Below are 27,328 nucleotides of genomic sequence, written 5' to 3' on the forward strand. Positions count from 1 at the left end.
CTCCATACTATCTCCCTTGTCTCCCACACCCATGCTGGCGAGGGCCATCTAGCCCAGTGTAAGGAGATCTCCCACTGGCAGCCATGGGAACTGTGCCCTATTATGGCCTCTGAGAGTTCCTCTAGGTGTGTGAATTCAAATCAATCATACAACTTTCAGTCGTAAGGCAGTGGAGTGTCTGGGGTGGGGGTGGAGAGGTGCAGAAGGGGGAATCCAGATTTGGATCCTGACGAAACTGGATCTCGCATGACTTTGGAGTGACATAGGCGTCATAGATTACCTGTTTAGACACTGAAATGCTGATCTCGGGGTGAGGGAGAATGTTACCTCCAGCGCCCCGTCGTGCCCATTACTTATTTTGGGCACCAGCTCGCTGCCTTCTGTTGTTAGGAAGATGATTGCTTCCAACAGTTATGCTGATGTTTCTACTTGTGGGGATGAAATGGATACTTCTGCTGCAGAGCTTCAAAGCCAAATTAGGAAGTGAAGACAGTGGGTACGAGTCCCTGCGTCCGTCAGGTTCAATGGCATAAACACAGATCTGCCAAGGAGAGAGGACACTGTTGGAGCTGGAAAGGCCCTTAGATAGCATCAGATCCAGCCTCCTTGTTCTAAAGCAGAAAAAGGAATTCTGCATGATTAATTGTCTTGTCTCAAAGAGGCAAAGCACTGTAGTGGGAAAAGAACATTAGACTTGTCACCCAAAGATCAGGGTTCAAATCCTAGCTCTGCTATTTACTGATTTTATGATCTTAAGCAGGTCACTTAAACTTGAGTCACAGTTTCTTCAACTTCTATAAAATGGGGATGGTGATAGATCATAAAGTATTTTTATGAAGATCAAATGAGGCAATATCCCTGGAAGTGATTTATAAACTATAAAGGATTATAGAAGCTGGATGTGATTATAAATTATGTAAGATAATTTATAATCATATCCAGCTTCTATGATATAATTTATAATAATATTCAGCTTCTATGTATATGTATATATACATACATGTATATAATAATGCATAATCTTTGATCATCATCATAATCATCATGTTTGGATTAATTCTGTTCTCTGTAGCCAATAAGAAAGCTGAACCTTCCATATCACATCTGCAAATAATTGAAGATACACATCACATTTACCTCTCCCCCACTTCTGTTCTCTTTGTTAAATACCACCAATTCCTTTGATCAAACCTCTTATGCTATGATTTTGAATCTTTTTGCCATTTTTTTCTTTTCATTTTTTTCTTTTTATTTGGTCAATTTCAAACATTATTCCTTGGTTACAAAAATCATATTCTTTTCCTCCCTCCCCTCCCCCCACCCCCCATAGCTGGCATGCAATTCCACTGGGTATTGCATGTGTCCTTAATCAGAACCCATTTCCATGTTGTTGGTGTTTGTTCATTTAGAGTCTACATCTCCAGCCATTTCCCCTCAACCCATGTAATCAAGCAGTTGTTTTTCTTCTGTGTTTCTACTCCCACAGTTCTTCCTTTGGATGTGGATAGTGTTCTTTCTCATAGATTCCTTCAGGTTGTTCAGGAATACTGCATTGCCACTAATGGAGAAGTCCATTACATTCGATTGTACCACAGTGTATCAGTCTCTGTGTACAATGTTTTCCTGGTTCTGCTCCTTTCGCTCTGCATCACTTCCTGGAGGTTGTTCCAGTCTCCATGGAATTCCTCCACTTTATTATTCCTTTTAGCACAATAGTATTCCATCACCAACATATACCACAATCTGTTCAGCCATTCCCCAATTGAAGGGCATCCCCTTGTTTTCCAATTTTTTGCCACCACAAAGAGAACAGCTCTGAATATTCTTGTAGAAGTCTTTTTCCTTATTATCTCTTTGGGGTACAAACCCAGCAGTGCTATGACTAGATCAAAGGGCAGACAGTCTTTTAGTGCCCTTTGGGCATAGTTCCAAATTGCCCTCCAGAATGTTTGGATCAATTTACAACTCCACCAGCAATGAATTAATGTCCCTACTTTGCCACATCCCCTCCAGCATTCATTACCTTCCCTTGCTGTCATGTTAGCCAATCTGCTTGGTGTGAGGTGATACCTCAGAGTTGTTTTGATTTGTATTTCTCTGATTATAAGAGATTTAGAGCACTTTTTCATGTGTTTATTAATGGTTTTGATTTCTTTGACTGAAAATTGCCTATTCATGTCCCTTGCCCATTTATCAACTGGAGAATGGCTTGGCTTTTTGCCATTTTGATCACCCTACTCTGAACTCACTCTACTTTGTCCAAAAGACATAGGCCAGATCTGAGCATGACAGTCTAGAGCAGTGATGGTGAATATTTTAGAGATGAGTACCCAAACTGCACCCTCATGCTGCATGTGAGCCCCCCTGCTCTGCTTCTTCCCAGACAGGGGAATTGCTCCCATTGGGCTGCTGAGCAGAGGGGAGGGGGATGGGAGAAATGTCCTCAGGTGTGGTGGAGAGGGGAAGGGGAGCAGCTCCTCCAGCACATGTCATAGGTTTGCTACCACAGCTCTAGACGTTATCTAACCAGACCAAAAAGGTATTTAACCTGAGTTGGAATGGGATATTCAGCCAGACGTAAGAAGGGAAGCTCTAGGCTGTCCTGATCAACCCCCAAGTTACAAGTATAAATAACAGTCACCTTCCTCATTATAGACACTCTACATCTGTTAATGCTGTAGAAGTTTCCATTGGCTACTTAGAATTGGCCCCATCTATTAGACTTGTGGCTCAGTACCAAGAACCTCTAGGTCTCTTTATCACATGAATTCTCTCTTTCTCTCCATTTTCTCTCCTCCATCCTACACACTTGTATAACTGATTTTTTTAAAGCACCAATAGAGAATTCTGGTGCTGTCATTGGATAAGTTATACTCTGTTACCTCAACTATAAAATCAGAGGATTCGTTTAGATAACCTGCAAGGTTGCTTCCAGCTCTCAGTCTATGACACTATAACTACATTTCTGCTTTCAAATTTTATCTTGCTACCTGTAGCCCACTGTTCTATATTTTCAAGTTCTTTGGGGATCCTAGTTGTGTCAACCAATCTATTAGCTATCTCCTCCAGCTCAGTATCATCTGTAAATGTGTTAAGTTTGCCATCTGTTTCCACCCCAGTAAATGAGAAAAAATATTCAATAGAAACAGCCCAATGACCAAATCCTATGACAGTCCATTATAGACTTCATCAATGTTAATCCATTAATCAACAGTTTGGTGGCTTAGTCATTCAACCACTTCTGAACTCATCCATTCAGCTATACTATTATCCAGCCTACATATCTCCAGCATCTCCACAAAGATACAGTAGGGGCAACAGGTGACTCAGTGGATAGATAGAGAGCCAGGCCTAGAGATGGAAGATTCTGGATTCAAATGTGGCCTGTGACACTTCCTATAGGACTCTATGACCCTGGGAGAGTCACTTAACCCCCATTGCCTAGTGCTTACTACTCTTCTGCCTTAGAATCAATGCTTAGTATTAGTTCTAAGGCAGAAGGTAAGGGCTTTGGGGGAAAAAAAACAAAGATATTATCAAAGATGATGCCAAATGCCTTCCTGAAAGGCAAATATGCTAGGTCTGACATTCCTCTAATCAAATAGTGTCGTAACCATGTCAAAAAAGGAAATGAAGTTACTTTGACATGACCTGTTTTGTTTTTAATTCAGAACTTAACAAACAAAATGAACATCTCCACATACATTGTAGAACAGAAGAGCATTCAATGTACATAAAACTAAAAATCTCTCTTAGGTAGGACTTTTCTTTTTCATGGTATGATAAATTCATCATGTACCTTTCAAAGCTGTCCTGCTGGTATATGATTTCTTAAGATCATCTTCTGGTCTCTTTTGAGGGAAGAGGGGAGTGGAGAATAAGGGAAAACTTTATCCCTACCTCAACTTGTTCTTTCATTTCCCTCTCTCCAAGAAGAAAAGAAGAAGAAAAACTCTTGATTACGTGGATTTTTTAAAACCATTATCTTCTGTCTTAGAATCAATACTATGTATTGGTTCCAAGGTAGTAGAGGGGTAAGGGCTAGGAAATGGGGATTAAGTGACTTGCCCAGGGTCACACAGCTAGGAAGTATCTGAAACCAGATGTTAACACAATACCTCCTGGTCCCCAGACCTATTTCTCTAACCACTGTGCCACCTAGTTACCCCCTCCTGACCTATTTTTAATGAACCAATGCTGGCTTTTAATGGTCACATCTTCACTTTCCAAGTCCTCACAAACTATAGCTTTAAGAATTTATTGTATGTCATATGCATAAATATCTATTTATAGATGTAACTATAGATACATCAAAATCACTGTTGTTGGGGTTTTTTTGCTTCATTATTTTCCTCTGCAACAAGAGAGGATTCATTGGGGAACAGGGAGAGATATTTTCCCAGAAATAACAGTGATCAATAAAACATTTAAAAATAATTATAATCAAAGAAATGTTTAAAATTAAAATACATTGTACAATTTTGCCATTAAAAAAGTTTGCTAACCCCTGGTTCATTGTCCATTGATCTCACCCAGGGTCTTCTTTATTTTTTAACCCTTAGTTTCTGTCTTAGAAGCAATATTAAGTATTGATTCCAAGGCTGAAGAGTGGTAAAGACTAGACAATGGGGGTTAAATGACTTGCCCAGGGTCACACAGTTAGGAAGTGTCTGTGACCAGATTTGAACCCAGGACTTTCCATCTCTATGCCTGGTTCTCAAACCAGCTCCTCTTTGTAAAAGGAAATGATTACAGTGTGAACACAGTACTTGTACAAAGCTTTTAAGTATTAAATTCTTGGGCTTAAGCATTAAATACTTAAGATTACCTCAAGACTGCTCACTCAGATTCCACAACTTACTCAGAGCTCAGGGAGGTGGGACCACTGAATTTTAAAATGTCCCAATCTAGCCCATCCTTCTCTGCCCAGCTCAAGCCTCAAGTCTTGCCAAGTAAGCCCTCCACAGTGGTTGCAGTCCCCATGGTTTTCTCCCTTTAGTTAATTCATATTGCACCAATAAGATGAGTTAGAAGTTTATTTTATTCTGAGTCTTACTCTGTGCCAACCATATGGAAGTCTTGTCTCCTCAGCAAAATTGGGACAAGGATAATGTGTAATGTTTCTTCTTTCTTTCCTGAAGAGTTGAGTCAAGTATGAGCCCTATCATTGTTACTCAATAAATATTTGTTGTCAGTGGGTGAGGTTGATCTATTAATCATTCAAACCACACGGTCATCCTTTGCCCCTAAAAATACCTTTGTTGCTTCTCCATCCATAGGTAGGTAGGGGAGATCAATACTCCCATCCTTCAATGGTATGCTTGCCAGCAGGACAGTTCACCACCCAGGCATACCTTCTCATCCTTTGCTATTCTTCTCCATATCTTTCTGTAAACTCTCACTGTAGGATCTACCCAGCATTTTGGAGGCCTTCTAGTGCTTTTACTAATGTCCGAATACCAACAAACCACTTCTGATGTCCATTTGTTGTTCGTTATGCTTGCTATGTGATCAGTTTACTTCTTCTGATCGTATGTGTCCTTGGATTATTGTTCACATGTAAGTCATCATTGATAATCTGGTACAGCTTGCTTAGACCTGATATGTCTTTTTCCTTTGTCTTTTGGATCACCTGCAATTTTTAGTCTTCCAGCCTCATTGCATGCCATGATTCATAGCCCCATAACATCACTTGGAGCCTAATGGAGTTTACATGGTAAACTTTTACAATTGCAAATATTTGGGGATCATTGAAACTACTATATAATTTCCCCAATATGACCCAGTCTGTTTTATTTTTTAGCTAAAGGACTTATCCAAGAAATTCTACTTATTTCTATTGATGGACTAACTTCGTGGCCTGAATGTTAAAATCTGAGCAAGATGTACTTTGCACTTACTTGTCTTTGTTTTTCTTTTTTTTTTCAGGGTGGATGACAACCCAATGTCATTTGAGTGACTTTGGAGCTCATTTAGGAGATCCTAGACTATTCCAGAATATGATGAAATCAGCACAAAGTCATAGGTGAACAGTGTGTAGAGAACCTCCATCAGAAGTAAATAGTGCTTTTGTCCAAAGGAGGGTCAGTTTCTCTTACTAAATGACTATAATATCATAGCTGGGTGGCTCAATGGATTGAGAGCCAGGTCTAGAGACAAAAGATCCTGGGTTCAAATATGGCCTCAGACACTTCCCAGCTGTGTGACCCTAGGCAAGTCACTTACCCCCATTGCCTAGCCCTTACCACTCTTCTGCCTTGGAGCCAATACACAGTATTGGTTCTAAGGTGGAAGGTAAGGGATTAAAAATGTTTTTAATTTTTAAAAAATCGATAAATGACTATAAGATCCTTGCAGGTAGACAAGGCCATGATTTACTTTTCTTTAGCTCTTCCATCCCTATAGCACCTTGAGCCAATTTTGTCCATAGTAACCCAATAGATATTTGTTGAGTGAATGAATAAATGAGCCATCAAATCACCAAGATGATTTAGTCTCAGGAACTTAAAATCAACCAATTAAAAGTTGTACGCAACCAACATCCCTGGTCTTCATAGGAATGTTATTAAGATTAACTGAATGCTCAAAAACTCTGAAATACTATCCAAAAAAAAAAAGGAAATTCCTCCTGTGTGGGAGTAGAAGAGAAATTGATTAGCAGGAACTAAACCACCAGTCAAGTAAAAGCTATTAAGAAAGAAAACTGGGGCAGCTAAGTATTCAATGGAGCCAGGCCTGGAGACAGGAGGTCCTGAGTTCAAGTGTGACCTCAAACATTTCCTAGCTGCATGTCCTGGGCAAGTCACTTAAGCCCAATTGCCAAGCCCATAACACTCTTCTGCCTTAGGAACAATTGGTTGTAAGATTGGAAGGAAGGAAGGAAGGAAGGAAGGAAGGAAGGAAGGAAGGAAGGAAGGAAGGAAGGAAGGAAGGAAGGAAGGAAGGAAGGAAGGAAGGAAGGAAGGAAGGAAGGAAGAAAAAGAAAAAAAAATTCTGATCATGGGTAATAACTGCTATGGTATTCAAGAGTCACTGGCTTCCCAACCATTACCACTAAAACCTGCCATCTAGAAGGAAAAACTAACCTCCTGGGTGAAAAGAGGAACCACGGCCTAACTAGGTTTCCCTAGATCTGCATTGCCCAGTGTTTAAAAAGAAAAAGACCAGAGAGAAAGCAGCCCCTGAGTACTGATTCTAAGAGTCAGGCCTCTCCAATTGGATCTGGGCCCTTCAGATTCCTTTAATTGACTTTTTTTTAAATGACTTACTCAAACCACATTCACCCTAATGAGGCACAGAATTAAAATTCATGACTGACTGAAATAGAATTACAGCCATCTCACCAGGAGTCTGGGATCTTTGCTTCTAAACATTAGGTCAGCTCCAAGTAAGCCGGCTAGATAAGGAATGAGCAAAATAATAGAAACACTCATCTAGGCATTACTCAAAAGGTCAAAACCATGAGTTGATTTTTTTTTAAATGTCAGGGCTTGTGTAAATAAAAGTTTCTCACACATTCCAAGAGAGCTACCCTCTTATCCACTTTGCCTATTGACAACCTCCAAAACTGTTCATTCAGTATAAAAAGATAATTGTACTTCCAAGAAATTCAGGTAAGGCAAAGCTCTTTGTAATGGCAAAGCCTATATAAATGTTGTTGTTGATATTATTATTATTATTAGCTCAACCCCAGAAATCTTTTGTGGTTAATGGACAGCAAACCATGAAAACACCTTCAGCAGTGCCAGGCACAGGAAAGGCATTCCCAATATTCAACTCCTGGCTCTTACTAGCTTAGTGTGACTTCTGCAAGTCATTTCACCTGTGGGTCTCAGCTATAAAATGAAGAAGCCAGACCAACTCACTTCTTAAATCCCTTCCAGCCCCATAGCTTTTGTTCTTCTTTTCTGCTTTAAAATTCTATGTTCTGGGGACAGCTAGGAGGCTCAGTGAATAGAGAACCAGGTGGGCCTGTGTTCAAACATTATTTCATATTCTTTCTAGCTCTATGATGCCGGGAAATTCAATTTTCTAGACCTTACAGCTCTTCTGCCTTGGAACCAATACTTAGAATCGATTCAAAGACAGAAGGTTAGGGTTATTTATTTATTTACTTATTTATTTTTATCAATACTTAGTATCAGTTCTAAAATAGAAAGTTAGAGTTGTTTGTTTGTTTTTTTAATTCTGTTCTTACATTCTATATTTTAAGGTTTTTTTCACCCAGCTTTAGAATTCTATAGTCTAAGGCTATGTTGGTGAACTTATGGCACATATGCCAGGGGTGGGGCTGCTCCATTTCCCCTCTCCACATGTGCCTGAGCACATTTTTCACATCATCCGCCCCTCTGCCCAGCAGCCCAATGGGAGGACTTCCTCCCTCCCCTGTCTGGGGTAAAGGGGTGGCTCACATGCACCATGATGGTGCCTTTTGGGCACTCAGTCTCAAAAAAGTTTGCCATCACTGTTCTAAGGTAACTTTCAGCTCATTTTACAAACTTACAGTTCTAATACTCTGTGTTCTCTCATTCTGTTTTAAAGTCTTTGCCATGGGCAGCAAAGTGGATAGAGAACCAGTCCTTAGAGTTGAAAGTACCTGGATTCAAATGTGGACTCAGACATGTCATAACTATGTGGCTCTATACAAGTGTCTTAACCCCAGTTGCCTAGCCCTTACTACTCTTGGGTTTTTACTTTTAAGTCTCTGCTAGCTCTAGCATTCTGTTTCAAGATCTCTTCCAGTTCTAACATTCTCTATTTGAAGATCCTTTCCATGCCTAACATTCTTTGTTTGGTCTTAGATCCTTTCCAGCTCTAGAAAATCTGGGACTCTAATTGAACAAATAACTATACCTAGTGAGCTCACATTTCTTTCTTTTTTCTTTCTTTTTTTTCACATTTAACCTATTATTCAGATCACATTTCTTTCTATGTCTTAAATTTTAAAAAGGATTTTCCTCATTTTACAGGTGAAGAAATCAATTCTTAGAGGTTAGAACCTATTTCTGGTCACACATCTGAAAGTACTACAGGTGAAGGTCTAAAGCAGGACTTTCTTCAAGACCAGGGCTCTTTCTATCATGCTCTTAAAGCTGCTACATCACCAAATAGGAAAGGACTGGGCAAAATGGTGGTAGCTAACCTATTTCCAAGATCCCAATGGCTAGACCTACTGTGGTTTGTTTTTTTTTTAATTTTCTTTGGTTTATCAAAATCTCTCGTGCTATTGTGCACAAATGTTAAGCAATACTTAGGGTTCTTACTCCCCCAAAATGTGTTTGGGTTCTGGATGATTTAATTAACTAACTTAGCCCCATTGGTATGTTTAGGTAAACCACTATAAGAAGAAGAAAAAACAAAAACAAAACAAAAAACAACCGCAAGCAACCAGAGTTATTTTGGAAACTGACATGTACTCAATGAGTCAATGGAAAATATACCCTTTCCATGTGTGACTACTTCAGCACATGCCTTTAATAACAGCACTGATATATTTTACATCAAGACAGGGGGCAGCTGGGTAGCTCAGGGGGTTGAGAGCCAGGCCTATCGATGGGAGGTCCTAGGTTCAAATCTGGCCTCAGACACATCCTAGCTGTGTGGCCCTGGGCAAGTCACTTAACCCCCATTGCCTAGCCCTTACTGCTCTTCTGCCTTGGAACCAATACACAGTATTAATTCTAAGACGGAAGGGAGGAGAGAGAGAGAGAGAGAGAGAGAGAGAGAGAGAGAGAGAGAGAGAGAAAGGAGGGAGGGAAAGAAAGGATAATTAGTTAACATGGGAAGCTGTTAAACTCTCACCTTCTATCTGAGAATCAACACTGTGTATTGGTTCCAAAGTAGAAGAGCAGTAAATGCTAAGCAATGGGGATCAAATGACTTGCCCAGGGTCACCCAGCCAAGAAGTCTGAGGTCAGATTTGAACCCAAAATTTCCTGTCTCTAGGCCTGCACTAAGCCACCTAGCTGCCCCCATGTGAGATCTCCTATAACATCTTCAGCAGTACTTGAGGGTCATTTTTGCTGGTCACCTTTGGACACAAGCATACACCAGAGCCTTTCCATCTAGGAAGAACATGCAAGAATTGATATTCTGTTGGCATAACCTTCAAAGAGGAGCCACGGTCACCTTCCTACTACAGTGAGGCATCAACATGGGGCTTCAATGGAGAAACTGCCTGTGTAAAATGAGGAGAACACTTAGACTACCCACTTCCCAGCTAGCTGAAGTATCTTCCTCAGGGACATGTGAGTCAGCAGCAGTGCCTGAAAGAGAAACTGGGTCTTCTGACCATCATCACTCCAGTGCCCTTTCTACTCATTTTCAGTCATTTTCCCAGCTAAGTGACCAGTGCTCTGGGTGGTCTGGACCAACACTGATGCCAGTTTTAATAGAGAACGCAATACAACAAACATTTAAGTGCTTGTGACATAAAAGCAAAAAAAAAAACAGCCTCTACCCTCAAAACTACATTAGGGGAATATAATATACCTACAAATAAGTGAGTGCAGGGTAATTTGAGGAGAGTGGGAAAGGAAGTGAGAGAGAAAAGGAGGGGGGCTGTGGAGCAGTGAGGTGGCTTGATGGATAGAGCACTAGGTCTGGAGTCAAGAGAACCTGGGTTCAAATTTATATTTACTTCCTAGATATGAGACCCTGGACAAGTCACTTAACCCTATTTGCCTAGCCTTTGCCCTAGCCTTCCCCAGAGTTGTTAATAAACAGAAAGCAAGGATTTTAGAAGAAAAAGAGAGAAAAGGAAAGACAGGAGAGGGAAGAGGGAGAAAAAGACAGAGAGGAAAGAAAAAGAAGAGAGAGAGACCCACAGAGAAACAACGAAGATGAGTCTTGTAGGAAGATAAGAATTCCAGAAAGTGGTGATAGGGAAGAAATATACTCTAGACATGAAGGGGGGGAATCTATGTAAATGCATGTTCAGTAATATGAAACAATGCTGGGAAAGTTAGGTAGAACTAGATTGTAGTTTATATTTTACCCTCATGGTAACTGGGAGCTACTGCAGATTTTTAAGCAAGGGAGTGACTCAGTCAGACCTTAAAGTATCTAGAGCTAGAAGGAACCTCAAAAGCCATCTAGTCCAACCCCTTCATTTGTCAAATGAGGAAACTGAGGTTCAAGAATGCTAAATGATTCTCCCAAGATTACACAGCTAGTGAACGAGCCCCAGCATCAGGATGCGAACCCAGGTCCTCTAACTGAGTTCTTTCCATTGTACTAGGATTTCTGTTTCTTCTGGTCTTTCCTAAACCATGATATGCAGACCCCCATCCTCATCAGAATGAGCACCAAAATTGGTGTCAGAGACCCTGAGTTTTCATTTTGGTTCCACTACTCACTCCTTCTGTGCCCCCAAACCTCTGCATCCTATGAATAGGGAAGTTGTTACTCCATTGACTTTCAGAAATTACATTGGGGGGTATAAAGGTGGCACAAGAGATAGAGCACCAGACCTGGGGTCAGGAAGACCTGGGTTCAAATATGATCTCAAACATTTCCTGGTTGTGTGATTCTGAGCAAGTCACTTAATCTTGTTTGCCTAGCCCTTGTCCTCATGTCTTTGAGTTGTTACAAGGCAGAAAATAATGCGGGATTTTTAAGTGATGTATTAATGATGTACCTCCTAAGGTTCTCCCCACCCCCAAAAAAGTATCTGATCATTTTTCTTTCCTGGCTGCCTTTGTTCAGCAGCCTCTCCTTAGACGCATCTAATCTGATTGGCAGCTGCTGGCCCAGAATTGTTCCAATCTTGGAACTGATTAATTTTATTGACTTGTGTCACATTCCAGTCAATCTCATCCCACATCTCCCTACCTGGTGCACTTAACAACAGTACACAGAAGTGGTGTAACCTTCATTGCTTCAAAGTGTTTTGAAATCTTTAGATTAAAAGGGACTCAGGAGTCCAAAGTATTAACACTCTACATGACCAAACAGCCAGCTGGCATTTCATTTAAGGACTGATCATCGCAGAATGAATGGTCCCACCCATTCTTGTTTTTGCGACCTGGTTCATCTATCTTTTTTCCTGGGATGTTCCCTCTTCCAGGGAGTTTTCTGATTTATGAGCTCATTTAATTTTTCTGTCATTGTCTGCTCTTTCTGTGTCTTTTCCATTTCTTTTTATAACTTCCTGTTTTGTGTAGTATATTCTGTACTTTTAATCTATCTCGGATGTCTATTTTTTAGGATTCTCTGAGCATGAGTCCTAAAAGGGGTCATTTGTACCATTTCTGATTTTTGCATGCTCCTTCCAAGGGCCAAGCTGAGAGTTATTATGACAACAATATTCTTTCTCCTCCTGACATATGTACATGTTTATAGTCAAAAAGCTATTCAGCCAATGCCTGTTTATTCAAATTAGTGTATAATTAGAAGCAATTGCTGCTTTCCAGCAGACTAGAGGTCCTCTTCTATAATTTTTCTCAGTTTAGATGGTTTAAATCTGTCAGATGCTTTTTCCCCCAGATCCCACTGATTCAAATCAATATGGTTTCGTTGTTCATCTTCCTCTAATTCTCCTCATTTACCATAAAACAGAAAGGGGGGGGAGGGGTCTTATACTAAGCAGAAAAGGAAACCAGTTCTATCCAACAGCAACAATCTAGAGGATTCACAGCAGATGGGAGAAGGTGCTCAGACACAAGAGATCTTCTTTTGAGTCCTAGGTGGATCTGCCCTGGTCTGATTTTGAAGCAAGTAGCTTCATAGCTTAAATTTCCTCGTCTGAGGAATGAAAGTACTAGACTAGACTCAGACTTCCTTAATCTGGGGTACTTAAAAAAAAGAAACTTGTAAAAAAAAAAATAAACATTGGGGAAGTGGATTGAGAGCCAGACTTACAGATGGGAGGTCCTGGGTTCAAGTTTGACCTCAGACACTTCCTAGCTATGTGACCCTGGACAAGTCACTTAACTCTCATTGCCTAGACTTTGCTGCTCTTCTGCCTTGGAACCAATACACATTATCTCCCCTCTAAGACAGAAGGTAGTTTTAAAAAAACAAAAACAAAAAAACTTTACCTTCTGTCTTGGGTATCTAAGTATATATACTAAGTATCAGTTCCAAGGCAGAGTAATAAGAGATAGGCAGTGGGGATTAAATGACTTACCCAGGGTCACACAGCTAGGAAGTGACTTTAGAATTTTTTTTAATGTAGCTTAAAATCCTGTTTCAATATAATTGGTTTCACTTTGTAATCCTGTTTTATTCATTTGAAAACCATTTTTCTGAGGAGTCCAGAGGCTTCAACAAATGGTCAAAAGGGCACAAAGCACACCCAAGAAGGTTAAGACCCCCTCCAGAGGATTTATAGGGTCCCTTCTGCTCTGCTGGGTTAGGAACCCTAGGTCCTAGTCTCATTTCTGCTCATGGACAAATCACTTAGGCAATCTAAGCCTGTTTCCTTATTTTTAAGAGGGGAAACACTTGCAGTCCTCTCAATTGTAGAGAAAATCATGTAAAAACTTTAAAGCATTATAGAAATGTGAACTTTTATGATCAATCTCTTCTCTAGTTTTCTGACCCCTCTGAAAGGACTGTCATCCACTTGGTCATTAATATATAGATATCTGCGACCAAGGCAAAAGCTTGGGCTGCTTGGCCCCAGACGGCAGACGGCCATGAGTGGAAGTTGCAGAGACATAAATATAAGTTTGAAGGGAAAACTTCCAGATAGCGAGGGCTATCAAAAAGTGGAATGGACTGTTTTGGGAAGGAAGGAATTCCCTACTTCACTAGATTTTCAAGTAGAGGTCAAAAGATCACTTGTCAAAGTATTGGCAAGAAGGTCTTAGTCAAGTAAAGGTTAGACTAGGCTGTCTTGTAAAGTCCTTTTGAATTCTAAGATGATCCTATGAATTCCTTAAATAAGTCTAATTTGTTGGGGGGGGTGTTTTTTTTAGTCTTTGAATTTCTATTGCGTCACTCAAATTCACTAAAGAGTCCTAAGACTTCATTCCATTGCCATTCAGTTGTTCTCAATTATTTGACTCTTTGTGATCCCATTTAGAGTTTTCCTGGCCAAGATACTAGTGATTTTGCCATTTCCTTGTCCAGTTCATTTTACAGATGAGGAAACTGAGGTAGTTACGTGACTTGCCCAGGGTGACACAGCTAGTGAGTGTCTGAGGCTGGATTTACTCTTGGGACAAGGAGTCTCCCTGACTTCAGGTTCAGCCCTCTATCACCTGAGAAGGATGAACAATTCCTCAGTGCCCATGAGTTTGGGCTTTATAAAAATATTAACAAGACATTTTTATGAAACCGAGTTTATTAAAACTTCTCTACAAGTCAGACATTCATGTCCATTTTCACATATATACATATTTACAGGGTCAACATAGTGTTATTAGCTTCCCTGGCAGATGCCAGCGCACACAGATTCTTTACACGTAGGCTGTATCACAGATACAAATGTCGCAAAATGTCGCACAACCACGAGAGTGTTAGTGCATCAGAGGCTCCAGACGCTCCATTTCTCCCCTGCTTTCCTCCCTAATTCCCATGATTCTGTCAAGTTAGTATTGCCAAAAGATTCACATTTACCTTTGTTTTGACACCTTGGTTATTCAGACACAGACGAAAAAAGGACAACAAAGCCTCAGGATCAAACGAAGGACGACGACGAAACAAGTAGGAAAAGTCAAACGTATGTACAGAGTCCACAGTGCTTGAGGTATCCATGGCCCCCTCGCAAGGCATCGGAGCACGCCGAAGCTCAGCCCTGCTGTGAAACGACCACGTCATGACTGTGCCGTGTGTATATGTACATATGGATGTACATATATGTCTGTATCTACATATACATAGAGAAAATGTTCCATTTACCCGTGTAACCAACTCATCTTTGGGACTGTTCCAGAAGTTTACTGAAAACTTTTGGTTTTCTATTTCATTTAGATTTATGTTCCTACAAATTGCCATTTCTCCACAGAGCTACAAAGAGGGCCATGCTGGAAAGACAAAGCAGGAATCTCACGTAGGACGAGGCCTACTTGTTCTCCCGGGGCAGTCAAAGACACAGATACATTGATTTATTAACCACATAAATTCTGAAGTATTAACAACCATCATGCAAACACACACACACGCACGCACACTGCTAGAGGCAGATATACTTAAATAGGGAAGGGACATTCCTAGAAACCAGTCTGAGGCTCTCCTAAGACTATCCGAGGCTTGCTTTCTAAACATTTCCACGTTTCCTGCTGAAGAAAGGACACACTGGACATTTGCTGCACAGGGAACTCCTGATCCTTGTCCTCCGGGACAAGATGGCCAGCCCTGAAACAGCCTCAGAAAGAGATGAGTGCTAGCACACTTGGGAGGAACCAAAAAAGCTAACTGCTTCCAAGGACTCAAATTATTCACAAAAAGGCAGTCTCTCTGTCTGAGATCAGAGTTCTGAAATAGCCGGGCGTTCAGAAGCTTTTATGATTGTTTTTTCCCATGGTTAGCTAGTAAGTACTTTTATAGCTGGGGCAAGAGATGGGGAGAGACGGGAGAGTCAGGAGGAAAGGGGGGGGGAGTTTCAAGTTCAGGGAGAAGGCATTAGTGTATATGAGGTCTTAACAGGAAATTGAGGAACGAGTCTGGATTTATGTAGCAGGGCAGGCGCTTGTGTTCCTGAAACAGTCTGATCAAGGAATAGGGCAAAGCCAGTGGCATAGGAATCTAAGGAGAGGATGCAGGTTTAGCAGACTTCCAACCGGATGGCACAGCCCCTTGCAAAGGCAAAGGGGTGCCTATCCAAAGAGCAGCAAGATGGCGGGTTCATTGGACCAACAGTTTATCTCAATGGTAAAATATGGCTACTGCCAGGTTAAGTGACCACACATACACCAAAAGCCACTTTCAGGATTCATTCATTCTCCCTCTAAAATTTTCAAGTTTGCTTCATGGTAAAAGTGTGATTCTGTCCCAATGCCCGTCTCAGCACCCAACCCATCAGACAGGAGGCCTCCCCAAGAACCGTAAAGGCTCTGCAGGGCCGCCAATCAGAGTGTTCATAGCAACAACGTCATTCCGCATGATGACATAAGGAACAGGAATTCTGAGTAAAGCAGCTCTGCGTATTTACACTGTCACTTATCTGGCTGTCACCACACTTAAAGCTCTACCCATCTATAAAAATGGAAAGACGAAACCCTTGAAAGAAAAAAAAATGCCATGTGTGAGAATTATGAGGTTTTTGAGGTTTCAGGATCAGCAAAAGAAGGAACTAATGTCACTGTCTTCCTGGTGTTCTGGAACGATCTGGTCCGACGTTCCTGTTTCGTGGTCTGTGTATCCAGGTTCCAAGACCGACTCAAACCAGGGATGAAGTAAGACCTCTGGAGCCGTGAGTCTCTCGGAGGGCTCCCGTCTCAATAGACTGCGAATGAGGCATCTGGCTTTGGGGGATATATGGTCAGGGATGCAGAATTGTCCGCGGCGGATTTTGGAGAAGAGGGCGCTGGGGTCTGAGTCATGAAAGGGGTATCGTCCCACTAAAAGCGTGTAGAGCATCACCCCTAAACTCCAAACGTCCGCTGACTTGCCCGAGTAGGTCCCTGTGGTGTTTAAGATCTCAGGGCTCACGTAGGCCGGACAGCCGTGCTTGTCCGACAGGGCATCGTCTTCTCCCTTGATGATGTGAGTGTCTTCAAGACTTTCTAGTCTGAGCTGAGTCCTGCAAGACAGAAGAAATAAATAGGAGCCGTTGTGAAAAATGAAGAGCAGCCAAAAATGGAAACCGCAAATGTTAACGGCTCAAGTCCATAACCAGCGTTTGGAAGGGACCGAGACGGCTCACCCCTACCCGAAGCCCAGGGGGTAAAGGCAAATCCAGCAATACTGCACAAGTATCAAATGCTCTTACGAGTGACAAGAACAATGGAGATCTCAACAGTTACCGAACAATTCCAATTACAGCAAATGGTTGCCCAGTTAAAGGGCATGATGCAGGCCCTAGTGATGTCAGTGCTGGCTTGAAGTACTGATACTTAATGTTGTTAAAAGGGAGGGAACTGAAGGGCAGCGAGGTGGCCCAGTGGGCAGTCTGGAGGATGGGAGGTTCTGGTTTCAAATCTGGTCTCAGATGCTTCCTAGCTGTGTGGCCCTGCCCTTGCCACTCTTCTGTCTTACAATCGAGACCAAGACAGAAGGTAATGGTTTCAAAAATAAGAGAAGGAACTGAAAGGAAGCAGATGGTCCTGGCTTTGCCACTTACTAGCAAATCACTTACACTTGCAATATGGTGGTAAGAATCTGATGAAACCCTTTATATAGAGGGCTTTGCACATCTTAAAGCACTATTTAAGTGTGAGCTATTATTCTCATTATGTCCTATTACCAACTTGCCAGCCTCCTTAACTTCTCTGGGCCTGAGTTTCCTCATTTGTAATAGGGAATCAAAGGATTGAGAGCTAGAACCCACCTGGAGCTCACCTAGTCCAAACCCATCTTCGTTTTACACAAGAGGAAACCACATTATCCTCGTCTACCTCATAACTGCAAGAATCATTAGAATTATGTTCATGGAGATTTGACCCACAGTGCCTGGCAAGCAGTAGGCACTTAATAAATGTTCCAGGACACTGACCAAGGAATCAAATGAGATCATGTTGGAATGTGCTTTGTAAACAGCAAGGCTTAATCCAATGAAAATGATGGTCGGAGAATTTGCAAAACCTTTGCAGAATTCCTTTCCGGGTAAAAGGAAGGAGTCTGACCTTTGAGGTAAAGAATATCTGGAAAGAGCAATGAGTTCTCTTTCAGAGAGCGTCACGTCACTTGTCCTTTTGCTTCACTGATTTAATCTGGTATCCAGTCATGAACTGCCTGTGTTGCTCTGAAGCATGTAAACACCATGAATTAAAGAGAACACAAAGCTTTAAGTCATTTTTGCTGTGTGCTGCTGGGTAGCCTTGCCTCTGGTCACACACACACACAAATCTTGTCTACCTGGGCAGTGGCATTTAATAATAATGATATGAAAGTGGTAAGGAATATTAATTATATTTGTTTGGGCACTTTCAGAGTAGAGGAGGCATAGCCCAGAGAGAGAGGTGATACAAGCAAGAAGTGGTGAATTTGGGGTCTGTGCCACCTCTCCCTAAATGAGTGACACACAATGTCTGCCAGGATAGGCATTCATGCCCACATATCAACATGGAAGCACTGAGAAACCTGCTATTGGAAACTACCTAAGTAGTATAGATATTGATGCACATACACCAACTTATAGGCACTGTAAAAGTTAAAATTAATGTATAATAGTTTCAAAGATTATATTTTTGGAGATTTATTAGTGATCATTAGAAGTAAAGGAATAAAAAGGTAACAAAATAAGACCACGTGCCCATCGCTTATCTCCCTGTTCGAAAGCCCACTCCACCAGTCTCGATAGGAAGCAAAAGAGAGCAAGACCAGGAACCCCACCCAATATATCTCCCTGTCTACGTCACCACGTAATGACAGGAAGTCAGTGGGCTCCTGGGAAATGCAGTTTTTAGGGTAACAGATTACACAGCACTAAGTAACCTGGTTATTAGGGAAATTCTTAGCTAGTGGTAGAAGCCTTGATGCAATTATACCAACCTAGGAGCACTAAAATACTTGGTGATTGGAAAACTCTAGTCTAATAATAGAGGCACTGAGGTACATAAAACAACTTATAAGCATTAAGAAATTCTATAATTGGAAAACTCTTGTCTGCCATTATAGGCACTGATGTACTTGCATCAATATACAGGCACCGAGAAGCCCTGCGATTGGAAAACCTTTGGTCCAAAGGAGGCAAGCAAGCCACAGGATGTCAGGTCTGAAAGAAACCTTAAAGGTCACAGAGCCAAGCCGTCTCGTTTTAGGAAACCGAGGTCCAGGGTCACGAAGGCAGTAAATGGCAGAGCTAGGCTGCGAGCCCCATCTAGCATTCTTTCCACAAGCCGACCAGCTCCTAGCAGGAGCCTCCTTGGCTGTCAGACCGGACTGTCCAGGTTCTCCCCAGCTCCCTATGAGCCATCCCCGTTTCCTGTCCCAGTCTGTCTCTCCCACAGCCCTTTGAAATGCCCAGTTTCAGTGAAGTCACTTCTGAGGTTCACCAGAAACAGTGAGTCCCGCTGATGGATGGATTCCCTTTCCTCCCAGCGGCTCTGGCGTTCTGTGTCCCCCCTCCCTTCCTGCTCAGCGGAGTGTACTGTACATGCTTCACTCGGGTCTGTCCTCAGGGTGACCTCCCGTAGTTATGTAAAATACCCACTGGTTCTGTAAACGGAAAATATGACTCAACCCACACTGTCCACCCCATTGGCTGCCTAGGACTAAAACCCTGCACCTGTGCTGGTTCGACAAGAGCGGCGTCAGCCTGAAGTTGCTTAACCCCGTGTTTGCCGAGCTGGAAGCGCCCGACACCAGCCTGTGCAAAGCACACTTCGGGGCGCGCGACGGGGCGATGGCTCTTCCCAGAAAAGGATAACCTCTGTAGAGGTGAACGTGCCCAGCGTCGCTCCTCTCTTTTAAGCATGTAGGCCGCCGCTGCCCTTCACGAATCTGCCCACTAGCCTCATCTCGAAGCAGAATCCCAATCTCGTCCTCTGGACCATGCCCGTGTAAGGCTCAAAAAGCACTTCGCCAGGCACAGGCTTAGAAGTGCTTTAAGTGAAAAAGTTAAACCGATGAATATTTCAGGGAGATCTAAAGTTCCCCTGATCTGCATCACCTTCTAGTCACTTATCTGCTTTAGTGTTTCATCAAAGCATCCTTGGGCTGGAGGAAGGAAAAGGAAGGTACCCCTCAGGACAGGGAAAAGTAGGCAGCACTGAACAGCAACACCCATCATGTCATTCACTGGGCTGAATAATAGCGAAAATCTATATAGTGTTTGCTTCATCTGATCCTCAAAATAACTCTGAGAGGGAGGTACTATGAGGATCCCTGTTTTACAGAGGAGGAAACTGAGGCACACAAAGCCAAGTGACTCACCCAGGGTCACACAGCTAGAAAGCATTTGAACCCAGGTTGAAAGAAACATTACGGTCAGAACCAAACCCTTTCATCTTACCCATGAAGAAACTGTCCCAAGTGCTCTATTCGCTAGGCCACCTTTAAAAATTCTTTTTAACTTTGTCAAAGTCTACTCCAGAATGCAGGAAGGAACCAGTTATCCTGTACAATTTCATTCTACATCAGAAGCCTTTCTGGATTCTCCCCCTCCCAGTTGTTAAGTATTCTCTCCCATAAATTCACCTTGGATTTACTTTTTATATTCGGTTGTGCACATACATCATCACCTCCTGTAGGACATAAGCTCCTTCAGTGTATCTCTGATTTAGTTTGGGGGTTCTGGTTATATCTCAGTGTGCTCTTCTTACAACAATGTGGAAGTGTGTTTTGCATGACAATAAAATAAAGTAAAATTATACTGCAAACTTCTTAAGGTTAGGGATTGTTTTGTTTCTGGTATCCCCAGTAACTAGCACAGTGCCTGGCATATAGTAGGGGCTTAATAAATGCTTGTTGACTGATAAGGTTCCTAAATTACCTCAAATGCAAAATTAATACCTAAATTACCATGAATTTTTATTACCTCTTCCTCTAACCTAGTCCTTTATTACCTAAGCATGACACATATTTAACACTGAATTCATGCCAAATCCCCATTTATTAGGCAAATGGGCTGTTTTCTGAAGATTTATGCAATTATTTTAAAAGATGGATACACCATTTTATACAGAAGTATGACAAAGCACGTGGGCTGGAGGGCCAGAAGACAATGCATCCCCTCACAATAACTAAGCTTAGAGTAGCTGATTATGCCTACGAGACATCAGGGACCCATCCATCCTTTCCAAAAGCCCAGGCCTCTTGGAAAAGTTCTCCCATGAGACAGGATGCTATAAAAGAGCAGTAAATAGTTATATCATAAAGACGTACTTTGTATGCTACATACTTGTAGCCTGATGTCATATGTAATTTTGGAAGGGAAAGGTTCTATAATCATATTTTATCCATTAAAACTATTTCCTAGATCTTCTAAGAGAGTTGAAGATAAACCAAAAGGCTGCACTGTTTTTTAAACTGGTGCAGGGGACAGTGTGTGTTGGGTCTCTTAAATAATAAATCTGGTATAAGTGATTTTTTTTTTTAAACTGGAAATTTGTACTAACAGAATCCTGCAAATGCAGAAAAGTTACCCATCATTAGCTGTCACACTCACCTCTCCTCGGTGGAGAAGACAAATTTCCTGAGCTTCAAGTCACCCAACACAATGGCAGACTGGTGGCAGTGCGCAACTGCAGAGACGATCTGCTTGAAGAGGCGGGCGGCCTCCTCTTCCCTAAGCCTTTTCCGATTTCTCACATAGGAGTGCATGTCCCCAAAGTCCTTTTCGAAAAAGACATATGCCTTTGTGTCCCCAAGAATCACTTCAACAATCCCTGTGATGTTTCTGTGAGATGGCAGCTGGATATAAGGCCGTATTTTGTCCTGGTAGTGCTTAATAGGGAACACCTGCAGAAAGGAAATGGGAAATGAGCTCTCTCTGAGTCAAAATAAGGGCTGGAACTGGAATCAAAGGGCCTGAGTTCAAATCTCAGCTCTGCTACTTTCTGGCTGACCAAAAATCTCTGTCCCTCAGTCATACACCAAGAGGCAATATGGTATAGTGGAAAACATCCCTGGATCTGGAATTGAGTGATCTAGATTTGATTTCTAGCTCTGCAGCTTTAATACTTAATGTGACCTTTAGGCAAGTCACTTAACTTTTCTCAATTTCAATTACCACACCTATAAATTGAAGAGGTTGGGTCAGATGATCTCTAAAGTCAAAGATTCCTTCCATCTTTAAACCCTGTAGTAGGTGGTGAAGCTAGGTAGCCCAGTGGAAAAAAGGGCCAGGCCTGAAATTGGAAGGACCAGAGTTCAAATCAGGCCTCAAACACTTCCTAGCTGTGTGACCCTAGGCAAGTCAATTAACCCCAATTGCCTAGCCCTGGCTGCTCTTGTCTTAGAGGTGATACTAAGACATAAGGCAAGGGTTTCAAAAATTTAATTATAAATAAATAAACCACATGATAGGCAACTAAAAAGTCTTGAGGCTGCTTCTGAGCACCCATGCTAAACCTGGATGTTTAATTTCCACACAAGTGAGGCTGTGTCTTTCTACTCTATTCCTTAGGTGACCTCCTTCCTCTAAATTTCACACTGCCTCTGCCGATACTTAAACCAGTAACACCTAGCAAGTCCTTAGAGACCCGGTTAAGTGGTAGGAGCAGCTATGCATCCATCCTACCTACTTAAAAGGTCTATTATCATCGGTGGGTGCCCCCATCTCCCTAGACAATGGGATCCAGCCAGGCAAGGATGTTCAGTCTTTGGATCCCTCTCTCTCCCCACAGTGTTCTGAACACAGTGGATGCTTTGAATCAACATTCACTGATGACTGATTAGAGAGGCTAGGTCCATTCCTTGTCTCCTTTGCCCATCAAAGTGGCAGGAAACTCTGGCTTTACTCCATAATAGCTTAAAAACTGCTACTGTCGATTATTTTAGTCTAGAGAGGAAGGATGGCCATACAAAGTACACAGAATATGGTGACTCTGCAAGATCTAGGCTGCAGGGAAAGGTAGAGGAGAAAAACAGCAGAATGTAATTTGGAGGGAAGGAGAAAGATGATTGGAGAGAGACAGACAGGCAGACACAAAAGACAAGTGATGCAAGGAGGCAGAAACAAAGGAAGAAAGAAACAAAAGTCAGAGAGAAAACTATAAATCAGACTATGACAAGCACTTTAAGCAGCCCGAGGTGTGACTCAGGTATAACCATCATTCATCTGTTTCTGAAAAGCTCAGTTAATGCCTTCAAAGGAGAAGTTTCGGATCCACCGATTTTTTTTTCCCTTTCCCAGAGAATGGGTAACTTCTCTAAGAAACCAATTGTGTTCTTTTAAAGGCCTTTTGTTTTTGCCAGGGTTACTCATATCCTAGACTCAACTGGAAACGGTGACACATGGACCGTCACCATCTGGATCCAGCTATTATCTGTTGGGAGGAACTGGATAGGATTACACAATCCTCAGGTCCCACCCCATCTCTTGTGCCAGTCTGATAGAGGGCTAGCAAGGAAAATCCCTCTGCTACTACTCAAAGAACTTCCTTCTCCCCTCGCCCCAGTCAGCCCCCATTACCACCATCCATCAACATTTCAGCCAAAGGGGCATTTGGGGCTGGCTACTTAGAACCAGCCCCCCTTTTCTTCCCCTAAATGCACAGCTTTTGCAAGCATTTAAAATCCCCCCCAGGTCAGACAGCAGGTGGCAGTAGCCAAACTCAACGACAAAAACTCCATTCAACCCGAGTCAGGTGAGCTGCAGAAAACCAAGCTGACCCAACCGCTGACCCCTCACTTCAGGTGAAGCGGGGGAAGCCAGAGGGAGCAAGCCCTGGCTTTCTGAAGCGGCTGTGCTTTCCGAGGGAGGGAATGTGCATCTGTGGGTTTCTCTGGAGGAGCGATCTGTTGGAAATGTCAAGAGCATGGGTGCACCAAAGGAAATTGCAGATCCTGTTTCTGGGAATTCGTCTTCTCTTCGATGTTAAAATGAAAACCCACTGCAGGAATTAAAGGAAATGAGTGTTCCAGCCGAGGCTGGGCTCCCCACTTTTCTAATAGGAAGTGTCAGTTCTAAGAGTGATGATTGGGAGACCTGGGGAAAAGGGGGCAAGGGGGGAATTCTAGAATCAGGATCTTAGAGGTCATGGGATCCCACAGAGGCTTATGACTGGGTGCCCACTGAAAAGTTCTAGCACGTAAAACGCCAGCAGGCTTAGGGCTTGCATTTGTGCCGGGGGGACACCTCCACTCAATGAAACTGATAGTGAGGGGTGAGGGGCTGGATGAAATTACTGTCCTGGGAAAGAAGGTAAGACTCATCAAGGGGCAGGGGACTTTAAATAAAAGAAATGCAGTTAAAAATTATGACTCCTCCGCCCTACACCTCAAGTCCACTCCAGAATCACTGAGAAAGGTCTCTTCGGATCCCAACAGAAAGCTTTCCCACCTCTCCGTAAGAGACCCCCTGCCTGCTTTCCCCAGTCCGCTCCCTTTTTCCTTATAGGTTTACTATAACAGTGCCGCCCCCCCCCCCCCCCCAGCCCAAGCGGGTGACTGTAGATGAAGATTGAATGAATAGATTCCTAAGGTTCCTTCGGACAGACGATCCTGCAAGACCTTTGTCCAACCCTCCCTCTCCCACGCGGCATCTCTCGGGGTCGGGAATGAGGGTGGGCGCCGGGGGGCAGCCGTACCTTACAGCGCAACTCCTGCCCAGTGTGGATACTCAGCGCCCGGGACACATTCTCCCGTTCTGCCAGGGGCAACAGAAGGTAGCCGGCGATTCGGCTGGGTCCTGGAGCGCTGCCGCCGGGCGCCGAAGGAGAAGGAGCCGGCGGGGGAGTGCAGGGGGAGCTGGGAGGGCTGAGGTAGTCCGGAGGGTTCGGGCATTCAGACAGTCGTAGGCATTTGGCCGCTACCGCGGCTGCCTCGTCGCCGTCCAGGAGGCGCTTGGATGGGGAGCCCCGGGCGGCAGGAAGCAGCAGGCCCGGGCTGCGGGGCTGGACTTTGCGGCTCATGGCAGGGCGCAAGGAACACATCCAGATCCCTTAGCCCAGGGAACTGGGCTTTTAAACCCCGATATCCGGGAAGGGGTTGGGAGTGGGGGACGGCGATTCGGAGATTCGACGGCGGCAGCCGAGCCTGGGGTGTCTCTCGAGGTCTTCTGGCTTTCACCCCCCACGGGGGGCAAAGCTAGCCAGAGCCGCTCTAGGGCGCCCACGTTGCAGCCCGGGCCGGAGCAGCCTGAAGAGCCACCGGGCGGCCTGGGGGCCAGCTCCGCCTTCTCCTCCACCCCGCCCAAGGGGGCGGCTCAGGACTGGGGGTCCCCCGAGAATCCCGGTTCGCTGCAGCCGCTACGGGCAGGTTTGGGTGGCTTCCTTCCGCCGCCGCTGCAGAGACAATCCAGACGGAGAAAAGTCTGCGCAAAGCGCGCCTCGCACTCTGGATCCGGGGAGCTGCTGGCCTGGGACTTGGAGCGAAGCTTCCGAAGCGGCAGAGTGAATGCCAATCGAGTAACCCAGAACCGTGAAGCCCAAGTCTCCGGGCAAAGGCACCTTGGCAACTTTTGGCGGCGCTTCTCTCCCTATGCGCTCTTCAGCCTCCGTGCTGGGTGAGGGAGAGTGACTGAGTGTGAGTGAGTGTGTGTGCGGTGCGCCGATCCCAGGCTGTGCCCTCCTTCTTCTCTTCCTCCACCTCCTCCTCCTCCTCCTCCTCCAGCGGGTGACTCACGCAGTATACACACAGTCCGATTATATGTAAACAGTTGGGAAGCCGGGTTGTGCAATGAGGTGCTACGATTCCAGCTCCTCGGCCCACCACCCGGTTAGCTGGCGAGCCGCGCGAGGAAGGGAGGGCAAAAGAGGGGAGGTGCAGCAGCAGGACCCCGCGGGGGGAGGAGGGGTCTGGAGGGGAAGGGGCAGCTTTAAGTCACCCAGGCGGCGCGCGCACGGACGCAGGTGACGAGTCCGGGGCAAGAGTGCGCGCGCCCCCCCCACACACACATACTCCTCCGGCACACAGAGGAAGGGAAGGAGAGAGCGCGCGCTTGGGTAGAAAGAAAGAAAGAAAGTGGAAAGGAGGGGAGGAAGGAGGCGGAGAGGAGCTCGCTAGCTCTTTCTCTCTATCTCTCTCTCTCTCTTTCTCTCTCACTCAAAGCCAAACCCGCGGGCCGGGAAAGAGGAGGATTAAAAGTTGCCGTGACGCAAGAGTCCAGGAGAACCGGAGATGGGCGGGGGGTGGGGGAGAGAAGAGAGATGGGGAAGGGGCGGGACCCACGGGGTGGAGCTTGGACAAGGCCGCCGCTCATTGGTGGGCGCTCCTTCCATTCACTCCGTGGCGATTCACCGTCCGGGCTCTCGGAGTACAATGGGGCTGCGGAGGAGAAGGGAGGTGGGGGGAGGAATGCGCGTGAGTGCGTTCCCGGGGTCCAGAGGGAGAGAAGAAGAAAGGGAGCGCGTGCCAGGGAGCGCGCGCGAGCTCTGCGGGCCTAGTCTTGATGACTGCGGTGCGGGGGTGGGGGAACCCTAGACCTTGCCTTTGGTAGTGCTGCGAAGTGCCGCAACCCGAGAGAGAGAGCCCCGGGCAGCGGGGCCACAGAGCGGTGCACGCACTTCGGTGTGGTGCCTGCGGTGCGTTGGAGGGAAGGGGAGCCTGATATGAAGAGATTCCCGCTGCGCTTCTAGCGCCCAGGCCTCCCAGGCCTCCCAGCTGCAGCTTGAGCTGCTGGGGGGTGGGAGAGCGAAAGCGGTGATGAATGATTGAATTTAATACAGCCACCCCCACGCGGCAGTTCCGGGGAAGTCCTGTGCAGATGAGAGTGGATGTGGATGTGATTCCCCCCCCCCCCTTTTCCTCCTCCCCTTCCAGGCTGGCTCCCTCCGGGGTGTGCTCGGCTCCACAAATAGCACCTTCCGTTGGGGGACGTGAAAACAGACTGAGCACCTCTTCAATCCTCCCCGCCTCCTCCTCCGGGCTCCCCCACGCCTTGCAGCCAGGATGGCACGGAAATAGCTCCACGAAGCTCCAGGAGTGGCTTCTTTACGGGGACTCTTGGAGCTTCCAGGAGAAGGGCAGCATGGAAACAAAGACTAGAGCCCCTGAAAGCGGAAGGGCCCCACGTGGCTGCCGCTTCGTTCATATCTTCCTTCCCTCTCTCCCGATGCCTTGCTCTCACACCCCTTGCCCCAGGGTCAGTGGGCACCGGGCCAACCAGGATCTCCCTCCGCCCATCCCCCCCTGCACTGTGCCCAAGACTGTGCCCACAGCGCCCTTTTCCGGTCCTGCCCCTCGCCATCAAAAGTAGAATCTCAGAGTTTTAAGCAGGAAACTTTTGAGATGATCTAGTCTGGCCCCCTTATTTTATAGATGAAGAAACAGGCCTAGGAAAATGAATAGCTAGCCTGGATCTGAAACCCAGAGCTTGATAACAAGTTACCCAGCATTTTCCTTTTCCTTCTCTCCCTTCCTTGCAAGACTATCTTTAAAATTCCCCCAGCAAAACTGCAGTTTCGCCTTTAGAAAACAATCTAAGAGCACTGACTTAGTTAAAATACCCTGTGCAGCTACCCAAGTTAAATATAAGTCATTTCATATTTTCCTTGCACTTGTCTCACCAAAACCACCACACAGTCCAGGATAAAACCACAGTACCATTCACATTCCCTCCCTGGCTTCGGATCTCATTATCAAGGTCACCTTAGGTGACAAAGGACTGGCATGA

General features: G+C 44.5%; 1 protein-coding gene across 1 annotated transcript; it reads right to left on the minus strand.

Moving 5' to 3' along the window:
* Window positions 1–14,272: 14,272 nt before the first annotated feature.
* Window positions 14,273–25,835, minus strand: TRIB1 (tribbles pseudokinase 1). The gene is made up of 3 exons (XM_001381288.4): window positions 24,303–25,835; window positions 21,218–21,510; window positions 14,273–16,690 (listed from the first exon to the last, which is right to left on the minus strand). The coding sequence occupies exons 1-3, from the start codon at window positions 24,645–24,647 to the stop codon at window positions 16,225–16,227; spliced, it is 1,104 nt and encodes a 367-aa protein (XP_001381325.1). The 5' UTR covers window positions 24,648–25,835; the 3' UTR covers window positions 14,273–16,224.
* Window positions 25,836–27,328: the final 1,493 nt, after the last annotated feature.

The sequence above is a fragment of the Monodelphis domestica genome, chromosome 3 (assembly GCF_027887165.1).
Source record: "Monodelphis domestica isolate mMonDom1 chromosome 3, mMonDom1.pri, whole genome shotgun sequence".
Classification (NCBI taxonomy): Eukaryota; Metazoa; Chordata; class Mammalia; order Didelphimorphia; family Didelphidae; genus Monodelphis; species Monodelphis domestica.

Coding starts and splice junctions, on each gene's coding strand:
- TRIB1 (XM_001381288.4), bottom strand. CDS start 24,647: ATGTGTTCCTTGCGCCCTGCCATGAGCCGCAAAGTCCAGCCCCGCAGC. Junction 21,511..24,302: donor GGCAGGAGTTGCGCTGTAAG/GTACGGCTGCCC, acceptor TCCTTTCTGCAG/GTGTTCCCTATTAAGCACTA. Junction 16,691..21,217: donor GTCTTCTCCACCGAGGAGAG/GTGAGTGTGACA, acceptor TCTGTCTTGCAG/GACTCAGCTCAGACTAGAAA.